The sequence below is a fragment of the Marmota flaviventris genome, chromosome 2 (genome assembly GCF_047511675.1).
Source record: "Marmota flaviventris isolate mMarFla1 chromosome 2, mMarFla1.hap1, whole genome shotgun sequence".
Lineage (NCBI taxonomy): Eukaryota > Metazoa > Chordata > Mammalia > Rodentia > Sciuridae > Marmota > Marmota flaviventris.
Window position 1 is genome coordinate 82108215 of NC_092499.1, and position 13946 is coordinate 82122160.

A 13946-nucleotide genomic window follows, 5' to 3' on the forward strand; every position below is an offset into this window, starting at 1 on the left:
TAAATTACAAAATAAATGATACAGCAGATTTGCAATATTGTTAATCAAGTCACAAAGTGAATTAGAAAAGAGGGAGATTAATTTGAAGAGAGGGCCTTCTATGGAATATGACTAACTCCCAACTGCAAACAAGGGAAAAGATACAAACATATGAGCAGTTCAGTGAAGAGCATATAAATATTGTGGTAAGCTTCATTACAGAGCAGACTAGCACTGAATGATAAAATAATAAAAACATTACACTTGAAAACATTCCTTAATGTCACCTGCCTCAGCCCCTTTATTTTACAGATGAAGAAACTGGGTTCAGGAAGTGAGTTGAGTTTGGAGGGATGGTAGAAAGAACTGAGTAGTCAAATTCCCTCAGGGCAGAGATAGGATCATGTTCTTCTGATTTAAAGTACGATGTTCTTTCTTTCTACCATTTCAGGAACCAGCGAAAGATAATATGTCATGGATGTAGATCTACAAGTATCATTCTTGTATAATTTTGTTTACTATCCTGTTTTTACTTCACCCATCTTTAGATTCTGCATCGTGAATCTCTTTTCTGACTGCGTACTTTACCAGAATACCATATAGCACAGGCGATGTAATCCCTCTACACCCTGGGTTTCTCTATTATCTCCTCTCCTCATGAGGAAAAAATGAATATGATATGATAAAACAGGAATGGCATGAAGCTAAACATGAGGGAGTATAAATGAGAGTGATAGTATTGCATACAGGAGTAAGACATAGGAAAACAAAGGTCATGAGAAATTGTTTGAAGTTTGGGAATTCAATGAGCAGGAGTAATAAACTGTGAGGGAGAAATCAGAGTTCATTTCCATGCCCTTTCCCCTCCATCATGACATTATTCCAGAGAATCCCTAGTCCTTCAATGATCTTCTGATTCCTAATTTTAATTAATTTATTTATTTATTTATTTGTATTTTATTTTTCTTTCTTTTGCCTAATCTCTTTTTTAAACCTGGAAAATTTTAGGGAGTCTGGGAATAGGAAGCAGTGGCTTGTTTGTGCAGCTATAGTTGAATGGCAAAAGGGTTTTGGCATTGCTCAGGCATGTAGCCAGTGATTCCCGACAAAGCTTGAATTTTTTTTTTGTTACTTTCCTTTATCAGGTAATACTTGAGACAGGTCTGCTCTCTGAGACAATGGATGGAACCAACCACTCTGTGGTGTCTGAGTTTGTGTTCCTGGGACTTTCCAACTCGTGGGAGATCCAGCTTCTACTTTTACTCTTTTCTTCTGTGTTCTATTTGGCAAGTCTTACAGGAAACCTCCTCATTTTGTTCTCTGTGACTTCTGACCCTAACCTACACTCCCCCATGTACTTTCTGCTGGCCAAGCTCTCGTTTCTTGACCTGGGAGGTTGCTCCATTGCAACTCCCAAAATGATTTATGACCTTTTTAGAAAACACAAAGCAATCTCTTTTGGGGGTTGCATAGCTCAGATCTTCTTTATTCATACTATTGGAGGGACAGAAATGGTGCTGCTCATAGCCATGGCCTTTGACAGATATGTGGCCATATGTAAGCCTCTGCACTACCTGACCATCATGAGCCCACGGATGTGCATTTTCATTTTGGTTGTTGCCTGGATCCTTGGCCTCATCCACTCAGTGGCCCAGTTGGCTTTTGTTATAGACCTGCCTTTCTGTGGCCCGAATGTACTGGACAGCTTCTACTGTGATCTCCCTCAGCTCATTAGACTTGCTTGCACAAATACTGATAGACTGGAGTTCATGGTCACTGCCAACAGTGGACTCATCTCTGTGGGGTCCTTCTTCATACTGATCATTTCTTACATCTTCATTCTAGTTACTGTTCGAAAACACTCCTCAGGTGGTTTATCCAAGGCCCTCTCCACTTTATCAGCTCATGTCACTGTGGTAGTTTTATTCTTTGGGCCATTGATCTTCTTCTACACCTGGCCTTTCCCATCATCACATATGGACAAATTTCTTGCTATCTTTGATGGAGTTCTCACTCCTTTTCTGAATCCAGTGATCTATACATTTAGGAACAAGGAGATGAAGGCAGCAATGAGGAAACTTTTCTATCAGCTTGTGGGTTACAGGAAGATGTCCTAAACACTCTAAACCAAAATGCAACTCTACACTCAACGAAGATGGGAAAAATGAAGTCATTGAAATTTTTGATCTAGTGCACTAGGTTACATTTAGGTATGTTACCATGCTCTTGTGTATATCTAGTATCCTCACCAAGTAAGGAGACAGGGATCTAGCAGTGGACTTCCCATGCTACAGACCCTGCACTGGTTAATAACATAAATCATTTAATATTCATGATAACTACACAGTGAGTATTTTTACTTTGATAATTTTTAAACATAACTAAGAGATGCTCTCTGCTCATTCTCTTTGTAATTATAATGTAAAATGTTTCAAACGAAAGCCAATTTTCACCTTTAATCCACTACTAGCAATATTCCTAAACCTCAAAAGATACCAAGCAGTGCATTTAATTATTTAGAGTTGGAAATTAGTGTATTACTCCTTTTCCCATTTTGAATTTGTTTATGTTCTTTATTCAAATTATCTAGCAAATTGCCATAATAACTAAGTACTTGGTTACCCTTTTTTTCTTCCCTCCATTCTTTAGTATCTGCCTTCCTACCTCATCCTTTGGACAAAGAATTGTGGAATTTTAGAACAGTAATAATTGGAGAGATCATTTTTTTTAACCTATTCATTTTATACATGATCATAGTCAGGAATAGAGGTGTTACATAATAAATTTAAGATGAAAATCACGTTTCCTTACAGTTAGATTTAAAAAAAATAAAAATATATCTAAGCCCACTTGTTGATTTGAATTCCGGAGCTTTCAGCTGACAGACTGCTCCTCTGGTTTCTATGGACTTTCCGTTTCTCACCCCAATGAGAAGGTACACAAATGAGGCCATTGCTCTTTTCATTGTGGTCGGTTTCTTGTGATCATATGTCATTTCCAGTTTCTTATTTATTTTCAGTACAACAATAAATAACTGAGACTAAGATCTGGTTAATTTCTAACCACATGATTATACTTTATCGATAACTTTTTAATGTCACTTACAAAAAACATCCACAATTAAACAGTATTCCTCCGTCCATATGCTTTTCTACTGAATGAATCCTCTAAAGGGCATTCACCATCACTTTTCTCATTGCTATGAAGATCTGTCTGTTTTCTGATATAAGGGTTCAAGAAATTGTGGTATGTATGTTACTGCATGCTTTCGTATGCTTCTGTTAGTGGATCTTGATTTCCTTGACTGAACATCCAAAGCACTTTAGAAATTTTGAGACCTAAAGATAATATAAAGCAAAGAGAAAATATTTTTGATTTATTAACAGACTAATTTGTTGTTTTATAACCTAATATCTGTGACATTATACTAACATCAACATTATAAGGAATCTAGAAAAATGTTACATTTGTATCCATTTCTCTGAAGGCTTGTGAGTTTTTTTTTTCTTTTCTTTCTTTTTTGGTGCTGGGGATTGAACCCAGCAGTGCTTTACCACGGAACTATATCCCCAAACCTTTTTATTTTTTATTTTGAGACAGGGTCTCCCTAAGTTGCTTAGTGAGGACCTTGAACTTATAATCCTCCTGCCTCAGCCCCCCAGGCCCTTGAAATTATAGGTAGATCTCACCACCAACAACAAGGTTTGTGATTTTTCTTAGGTCCTTGTAATGAATCCATCCGTTAAAGTATTATCAGGTCTCAGACTTCTTTTGGGAGTGTAATTTATTCTTCTATATATTCTTTTTTCTTATCTTTTTTTGACTTTTAAAAAATTGTTAATTCACTTGTAAATTATATTTGTATGAGGACAAATACACGCTTAGATTTTAACTTAACCAGGTGAGAAATATTTCTTTTTTGGTAAAATGGCTGCTGTGTGATGGTAGTATATATATGCAATTGTTTCCTTCCCTTTTGGTAAACTTTTTATATTTCTGTTTCTCCTATAATCTCCTGATAGATCTCTTTGGATATCAGTCTAATAAAAGTTATGTGATTCTCTGATTTTTTTATATGGAAATGGAACTTAGATGTGGAATCATTGCAAATAAAATTCAGATCAGTTTTATCATCATTCTGCTTGCCTTTAGCTGTTTCCTTTACAAACCTAATTGAAACACTCATAACTTTTTCTCATCTATTGATATTCTCACAAGATATTTAAAGTGCATTCATTGTTCTCATAAACACCACAACCACCACCACTGCCAATGTTCACACCACCACCACCACCACCATCAACACAACCACCACCAACATTTATTGAACACTTACGATGTGGCGGGAAATATCCTAGGTTGCTTACACACATTAACTAATTTAATTCCAACAGCAGTCAGCTAGATAATATTTTCATTTTTATTCCACAGATTAGGTAACTAGTAGGCACAGAAATATTTAGCAAGTAGTTTAGGGACATACAGCTGCTAAACAATAGAGCAAAGATACAAATCTAGGCGGCCTCTGCTTCAGCATCCTGCTTCCAAATCACCATTTTATACAACTTCACAGGATGATGGGTCCCTTCACCTGTAGTTTTAAAATCTCAATATTTTTCTCTTTACTTAACAGCCTATAATGGTAAAGATAAAATATACATCAACTCAATACAATATGCTATTTTATTGGGGGGTTGAGAAGGTACCAAGGATTGAACCCAGGGGCACTTAATCACTGAGCCACATTCCCAAAACTTTTTATCTTATTTTATTTTATTTATTTTGAGACAGAGTCTCACTAAGTTGCTTAGGGACCCACTAAATCTCTAAAGCAGGCTTTAAACTTGTGATGCCATTGCCTCAGCCTCTCAAGTTGCTGGGATTACAGGCATGTGTCACTGTGCTGGGCTCCAAAATATGCTATTTGAAATTTAGGTTCTATCATTTTAATATATCATTAAAATATCCATATATTTATTATTCAAGGTAAGGTTTAGAAGTAATTTATATAATAAAATAACTTTATAGGTTTCTCCTATCCAAACATCATTATGCATCATTATGGAGGTAGTGCACTCTCTAATCCTTGGAGACACTTAGTCCATGATAGAGACATACCATTTGAAGAAAAGGTTGAAGCCTAAGTGAACACTTCATGGGGTTCCCTCATTCTCATAGAATCATAATTTATATTAGTCCACTCATCAGTGGCAGAGAATGAACCAATTTTCATGAGTTTCTGGTTCACAGCTGGAATTGACCGCCAGAGGATAGCCTAGATGGAGCCTCTGGTTAGCCCATTTTCTCTCTCAAGGGACAGTGGATGCAGAAATTTGAGTTCTAATCAAAACATGAGGATTAGTCCAATAATCAATGTCTCTAGGAATTAAACAGGATTCAGAATAACTTGTTGTGTGCCAGCTTTGGATGGAAATAAGAAGATGAAAAATACACAATTATTCCAGGGATATCACCGCCTAGTGAAGGAGAAGGGTAGGAAACAAATTGCTACAATATAACATATAAGTGCCATATGCAATGCATATCCCTGTACCTCTGTATCTATCTATGCATCCATAATTGTGTAAATCTATAATGAGGTGTAGGCATAAAAGAGCGATGAACAATTCTGCTTAGAAGTCTCAGAGGAGAAAGCTGAGCTTTGTATTGAAAATTGAGGAGGAAGATAAATATGTCCTGGCTCCCAACAGCAGTCAGCTAGATAATATTTTCATTTTTATTCCACAGATTAGGTAACCAATAGGCACAGAAATATTTATCAAGTAGAATGGTGACTATGGTTAATAGTGATTTATTGTACCCTTGAAAATTTTTTAAGAGGGTAGATTTCATTTATTCCAACCAACAATAAAGGTAACTACGTGAGGTGATGGATGTGGTAACTAGCTTGACTATGGTAATAATTTCATTATATAAATACTTTTATCAAAACATCCCATTGTACACCTTGAATACAATCATTTTTTCAACCTATTCATTTTATAGATGATCACAGTAAGGAATAGAGGTGTTACATAATAAATTGAAGATGAAAATCAGGTTTCCTTACTTTTAGATTTAAAAAATTAAAAAATATTTCTTTCTCCATTATACTTTAGTAAAGCTGGTGAAAGTAGGAAATTTGCATAGGAGGTTGCCATCTAAGTGTGAGAAGGCATTTCATGCCATGTGAACATGTAATTATAATGTAAAATGTTTCAAACCAAAGCCATTTTTCACTTTTAATCCACTACTTCCAATAGTCTCAAACCTGAAAAGATGCCAAGCAGTGCATTTAATATATTACTCCTTTTCCCATTTTGAATTTGTTTGTGTTCTTTATTCAAACTACCTAGCAAATTGCCATAATAACTAAGTACTTGGTTTTCCTTTTTTTTCCCTCCATTCTTTAGTATCTGTCTTCCTGCCGCATCCTTGGACACTTAGAAAACTCTTTGATATATAAAAGAATTGTGGAATTTTAGAAATGTAATTGGAGAGATCATGAATGGAAAGTTCATCCATATTAAAAAATAAACAAATAAACATTAAACTATAGTATAGATCTAATGGAACTAACCAACATTTACAGAACATTTCAAAACATTTGGAGAATACACATGCTTTTCATCAACACATGGAACATTTTCTAGAACAGATCACATATTAGACCACAAAAGATCATCAACAAATTTAAAAAATCATAGCATGTATCATTTCCAACCACAGAGGAATAAACATACATATCAACCAAAAAAATAAACTTCATAAATTGTCCAAATACCGAGAGACTAAACAACATAATATGAAGGTACATTGTGTTATCAAAGAGATCAAAACGGAAATCAAAAAACCTCTTTTAAAAATTGAAAATGGAAACAAAACATACTAAAATGTATAAGATACAACAAAAGTAGTATTAACAAGAGATGACTTTATAGAAATAAGTGCCCAAAATTAAAAAAGGATTTCAATAAGCAACATAGTGATTCAACACAAGGAACTAGAAAAGGGAAAGGGATAGAAGAAAGTTGGATAAAAGATTCCAAAATACACTTAATTGGGAAGTATAATTTTGAATATTCTATGGTACAGTAGAGAAACTATAACTTAGAAAAATGTGATATATATTTTATAAATAACTAGAAGAAAGAAGTTAGAAGACTCCCAACACAAAGATGTTTATTGGGATCATGGTTCTGGAGACGAGGAAGGTCAAGATTGAGGAATTGCATCTGATATGGGCCTTCTTGCCAACCCACATGGTAGGCAGTATCACATGTCAAGAAAGCATGCACATATGAGAGAAAAATGGGTCAAACCCCCCCTTTAATAACTCACTAATTCCTACAATAACTAACCCACTCCCAAAATGATGGCTTTAATCCATTCATGAGGCTGATGCCCAAAGACCTAATTATTTCTTCAAGGTCCCACATAATCCCATTGGAAAGGCAATTAAATATATTCTATGGAGTTGGACAAATGCCAATAACATAAAAAATATAACATGATTTATTACATTACTATATGGTAGTTTGACCACTCTAAAATTCTATGTTGCATATTTATTCCTTCTCCGCTCAACCCTTGGCAACCTCTGATCCTTTTACTGTCTCCATTTTCTGATTGGATTCTCTGATTTGATATATGCATTTAAGCTTCCTCCACATGCCCCCACTCCCCACCAGTGCTGGGGACCTCCATACATTTTAATGTCTTGATAGTTCATTTATTTTTGTGCTGCATAGTATCCCATTGTCTTAATGTACCACAGTTTATTTAGTCATTCACCTACTGAAGGACATCTTGGTTACATCTAAGTTTTGGAAATCATGAATAAACCTGCTATAAACATCTATATGCAGATTTTTCTATACATCCATTTCAACTCCTTTGGTAAATACATGGAGTGTGTTGGCTCAATTGTATGGTAAGAATATATTTAATTTTTCAAAAAACTGCCAAACTCTCTTCAAAGAGTTTGTATCATTTGTGTTCTCACCAGTAATGAATGAGAGTTCCTGTGGCTTCACATCCCCTCCAGCATTTGGTGATGTTAGTGCTTTTATTTTGGCCATTTTAATAGCTGTGTGGTATCACATTTTGTAATTTGCATTTCCCTGATGACATATGCTATGGAGCATTTTCTCTTATGCTTTTTTGCCATCTTTGGTGGGATGTCAGTTAAAGTCTTTGGCTCATTTTAAAAATCTGGTTATTTTTATACTGTTGAGTGTTAAGAGTTATTTGTACATTTTGGATGAGAGCCCATTACCACATGATTCTTTTGCAAACATTGTCTTTGAGTCTATGGCTTTTCATTCTCTTCACAGTGTCTTTTGCAAAGCAAATATATATATATTAATTATATATATTATTTATATATGACAGTGGAATGCATTACAATTCTTATTACACATATAGAGCACAATTTTTCATATCTAGATGTATACAAAGTATATTTATACCAATTTGTGTCTTCATACCTGTACTTTGGATAATAATGATCATCACATTCCACCATCATTTATAACCTCATGCTTACTCCCTTCCCCTCCAACCCCCCTACCTATCTAGAGTTCATCTAATCCTCTCATGCTCCTTCTCCCTATCCTACTATGAATCAGCCTCCTTATATCAGAGAAAATATTTGGCATTTGTTGTTTTGGGGATTGGCTAACTTCAATTAGCATTATCTTCTCCAATGCCATCCTTTACCTGCAAATGCCATAATTATATTCTCTTTTATTGCTGACTAATATTTCATTGTGTATATATGCCACATTTTTAAATCCATTCATCTACTGAAGTACATCTAGCTTGGTTCCACAGTTTAGCTATTGTGAATTGTGCTGCTACAAACATTGATGTGGCTATGTCCCTGTAGTATGCTGTTTTTAAGTCCTTTGGGTCTAGACCGAGGAGAAGAATAGCTGAGTCAAATGGTGGTTCCATTCCCAATTTTCCAAGAAAACCCCATACTGCTTTCCATATTGGCTGTACCAATTTGCAGCCAATTCAGTACTAGTAGTAGGAGTAGTACAGAAGATTGAACAACTGAGTGCTTAACCACTGAGCAATATCACCAGCCCTTTTTCTTTTCTGAGACACAGTCTCTTTAAAGTTGCTTAATGTCTTGATAAGTTGTTAAGTCTGATCCTCCTGCCTCAGCCTCCCAAATCTCAGAATCATAGGCATGCAACACTACACCTGGCAGAAATTTTTATTTTTTTTTATGTTTTTAATAATTTCTATCATTAATTATGCCTTTAGTGTTGCATTTTAAAAGTCATTAAACACCTGAAGACATCTAGATTTTCTTTTATTTTATCTTCTGAAAGTTTAATTTATAGTTTCATGTTTAGAACTTAGGTCTGTGATCCATTTTGAATTATCTTTTGTGAATGTAAGGTCTGTGTCTAGATTCATTCTTTGAATGTGTATGCTGAATTGTTCTAATGCCTCTTACTGAAAAGATTATCTTCTTGTATTGTCTTTGTTCTTCTTTAGAATATCAGTTGATTAAATTTACATGTATCACTTTTTTGGGAAATAGGCATATTGTGTTCCTTTGGTCTATTTTTGTATTCTTTTGCAATTCCACATTGTCTTGATTACTGTGGCTTTAGAGTAAATTCTGAAGTCAGGTAATGCCAGTCTTTCAACTTTGTTTCTTCTGATTAAACCATATTCATTGGTTGTTGGCTATTCTGGGTCATTTGACTCTCCATGTATTCTTTAGAGTCAGTTTGTTGATATCCACAAAATAACTGACTTGGATTTCAAATCAGTTTACCTTGAATCTATATATGAAGTTGGGAAGAACTGACATCTTGAAATATGAAGTTGTCTTATCCATGACCACGGAATATCTCTCCATTTATTTAGCTATTCTTTGATTTATTTCATCAGAGTTTTGTCGTTTCCTCATACAGGTCTTGCATATATTTTAATAGACCTACAACTAAGTTTGTTTTTTTGTTTTTTTTTTTTTTTTTTTAGGTGTAGTGCTAAAGATCAAACCCATGACCTTTCACATACCCTGCAAGTGCTTGGTCACTGAGCTACATCGCCAGCCCAGTCAGTAGTTCAATTTTTGGAATGAAAATGATATTGTGTTTTTAATTACAAATTCTACTTGTTCATTACGTGGGTATAGAAAAGTAATTGATTGACTTTTTAATATTAGCTTTTTTGTAACCACTTATTAATTCCAGGGGTTTTTGTTGGTAGATTTTTTAAACTGAGAGTTTCTTTCTTATCATAATTTTCAGATGTCTTCAGAGAGGATCATGTTTTTCTTTCATTTCTATGAAAAGAGACCATTTTATTTCTCAATTTCTATATGTTTTATTTCCTTATCTAACTGTATTCCCCAGGACATTGAGGACACTCTAGAAAAAGAAGTAGTAAGGGGTGAAATTCTTGCCTCATTTTTGAGCTTCAAGTTTCCAGGGACATTTAACCACTAAGCCACATCTCTCCTTTTTTTATTTTTTATTTTGAGATAGAGTCTTGCTAAATTGCTGAGGCTGACTTTGAACTTGGCATCCTCTTGCCTCAGCTTCCCAAGTTGCTGGGATTACAGGTATGCACCACCGTGCCCAGATAGAAGATTATGTTAAAGAGCAATTTCAGATTTACAAACAATGGAACAGAAGGCAGAGATTTCCCACATACCCAGGCCTGTATGCATGACCTCCCTCATTACCAATATTCCCCACCAGAGCGGATCTATATTGACACTCCATTATCTCCCAAAGTCCCTAGTTCATACTAGGGTCACTCTGGGGCATTTCATGTACATGCAAATAGAGCTTTCCAATCTTTTCTTCAGGCTTCAAACTATTTTGTTATGCCATGTAATTATTTGGCTACTAATTTATTGTTAATGTTTCCTTCAATACTGTTGGAATTACAAATACTTTTATCTCTCAGTCTTTTTATCATTTTTATTAATTCTTTTTAGTCACACAGAGCATTAGGATTCATTTTGACATAATTAAAAATACATTCAATATAATTTGTTCAAATTTTGTCCCCAGTATTTCTCCTTTGCCTCCCCTCTTCCTTCTCCCTGTTCCCTTCCCTCTACTCTACAGATTTTTCTGCTATTTACTTTTTTTCTTTTTTGGTAGTATCTTGTGGATATACACGATGGTGAGATTCACTGTGGGATATTCATATATGTGCATAGGAAAGTTAGGTCAGATTAATTCCTGTCCTTTCTGCTTTCCTTCCTCCCCCCTCTTCCTCCCTTCCCTTCACCCTTCTTCATCTAGTCCACTTGGTTTTCTTCTATTTTGATGAAATCCCACCCCACCTTTTCCCTTTCTCTCTTTTCTTTTTCATCTTTATTTTGGACTAGCTTCCACAAGTCAGAGAAAATATTACATCTTTGACTTTCTGTGTCTACTTTATTTCACTTAGCATGATAGTTTGCCATTCCATCAATTCACCAGCAAACACCAAACTTTCCATTCTTTTTTTCTGGCACACATACACATACATACACACACACACACACCACATTTTATGCACCTTCCACTCATCTGTTGAAGGGCACCTTGGTTGGTTCCATAGCTTGGCTACTGTGAATTGTGCTGTTATAAACAATGACATGACTGTGTCACCAAAGTATGCTGATTTGGGATTTTGTGCATATTTTATTGAGTAGTGGGTTAGCTGGATCATATGGTGGCTCTATTCCTAGATTTTTAGAAAATTCCCTACTGCTTTCCAGAGTGGTTTTACTCATCTGTAATTCCACCAACAATGTACAAGTGTATGTTTTTCCCCACATCATCACTGACACTTAACTATTATTTGTATTCTTGAAAATTGCCATTCTGATTTGATTAAGGGGAAATCACTGTAGTTTTGATTTGAATTTCCCTAATTACTAGAGATGTATGTTTTTCACATATTTTTGGTCAATTGTATTTTTTCTTTTGAGGGGTGTCTGTTTAGTTCTTTTGCTCTTTTATTAATTGGATTATTTGGTTTTTGGTGTCAAGTTTCTGAGTTCTTTGTATATCTTGGATATTAATGCCCTGAGAAGCAAGTGGCAAATATTTTTGAATCATAACTATTTTGTCTAATAAAACACATATCAAATAACTAATGTCATCTCACATACAATCCATTTTCAAATAGTCTCAATTTTTACTAGAATATCTTTGTAGTTTTCCCCCTACTTGTTTGTTATTATTGAGAGGAATTTAAATTTTTAAAATTTGAACTTATTTTTTGACATTATTATCAAATTCAAGTTTTCTTAGATTGTGATTAGAACGTGCTAAGGAATGTACCATTTCCATTTTTGAAAATTTATTGTGACTTAATATATGTTCCTTTTTGTATTCTTTATGAGTATTTGAAAACAAGTACCCCTAGAGATGCAAACATAAACCTCTCCTTTAGGTTTCAGAGTATGATGCCACTTAGGTTTACATTATCATTTATATAGTTTTTGTCTTTTATATCCTAACATTTTTTATCTCTGCCTCCACTCCCTCTTTTGTGACTCAAACCTTATCCATTGGCTTGTCAGGTTCTGGATGACAATTCCCTTAGATAGATATTGATGATCCCAAGTCTCATGTTGGTGATCCCGTCTCTGCTAAATCATTTGGTCAGTATTCCCCTGTGTTCCAATTAGTTCTATCTCCCACAATAATAGTATTTTTAAAGATGTTTGTGCATAAAATACTGCTAGATCTGACCAGGGGAATGTGTGGTTATGTTTTGGAAAGAGTTACACCATTGGTCTTTAAATGAGTAGATTGGTGGCAAATACAGAAATAGCTTAGGGATATTGGAGTACAGTGTTGAAGTCCCCAAAGGCAAGTATTATTAAATAGATGTTTCTAGTGACAGTATTATTTTGTAAAGAAATGAATTAAATACTACCTGCACAAGGGAAGCAGCTTTAGCAGACCTTAATGAGCAAACATCAATAAAATGAGAAGAAAAAGGACACAGAAACTGACATTTCTTTCTTGTCTTTTAAAATTCCACATCAATTAAAGGTTGAAGTCAGAGAAAGGGAACAAGAACATTAAGGAGAAAGTCTTGGAAGTTTGAACAGAATCTACTTGCATTAGTTCTGGAGTTCATTTTTGACACAGGGACATGTTATAGGTGTGCTAAAAATTTGAAAGCCTAAAGGAAGGAATATTTTATATTTCAGTAAGTTCAAACTGTCCACTGGGCATGATGGGCATCTAATAAATGTTTGTTTATCAAGTACAAATTCTCATGATAAATTCAAAATAAATGATCCAGCCAGTTTGCAATGGTATGTTAATTGAGTCACAAAATGAATCTCAGAAGAGGGAGATGGCATTCTACAGGATATAGAGACAGAGTGCCTTTGCTTCTTTGTCCATTCACTAGAGAAGGTAAGAACTAAGTCTCTTCTGTGAAAAGCTAAAGGATTCTGTGGGGAACAAGAAATTGGTGTCTAAAAGCACAGCAAGTTTTATATGGCTTTGCATTGTCCTACTATGTTTATTTAAAAAGCCAGAATATATTATAGATACATTTGAAGTGACTTTAGAAACCCACATGCTGTGAACACTTGAAGACAAATCTGTCCTTTTTTCACTTAGATTTGCCCAGTGTGCTGAGAGTAGAACACGGGGCACCCAGAAAGGATCTTGGTATACAATATGACTGTGAAGTCAAGAGAAAAAGCTGTCTGCTGTACATGTTGGATGAGAGCAGTGAGAGCATCAGTATCAGTTCTACCACTCACTCCTGGCCTGGCACCTTACTTCTCCTCCTTGGTCTTCATTTCTCTACCTGTAAAAAGGAGCCAATAATACCAATTTTCATAGATATCAAACAGGATAGTGTCTGTAAAGGAGTAATTATGGTGTTTCGCACATGGTGGTCACTGTTTTTGTTTTTGTTAGTTACCGTTATTTCCATAGAGAGCTCACCAACCACTGCTGCAGACT

The 13946-nt window shown here is 35.0% G+C and overlaps 1 protein-coding gene across 1 annotated transcript; it reads left to right on the forward strand.

Moving 5' to 3' along the window:
- Positions 1 to 1148: 1148 nt before the first annotated feature.
- Positions 1149 to 2096, forward strand: LOC139704553 (olfactory receptor 4F3/4F16/4F29-like). Its single transcript, XM_071607306.1, has one exon. The coding sequence runs from the start codon at positions 1158 to 1160 to the stop codon at positions 2094 to 2096; it is 939 nt and encodes a 312-aa protein (XP_071463407.1). The 5' UTR covers positions 1149 to 1157.
- The last annotated feature ends 11850 nt before the right edge of the window (positions 2097 to 13946 follow it).

Coding starts and splice junctions, on each gene's coding strand:
- LOC139704553 (XM_071607306.1), top strand. CDS start 1,158: ATGGATGGAACCAACCACTCTGTGGTGTCTGAGTTTGTGTTCCTGGGA.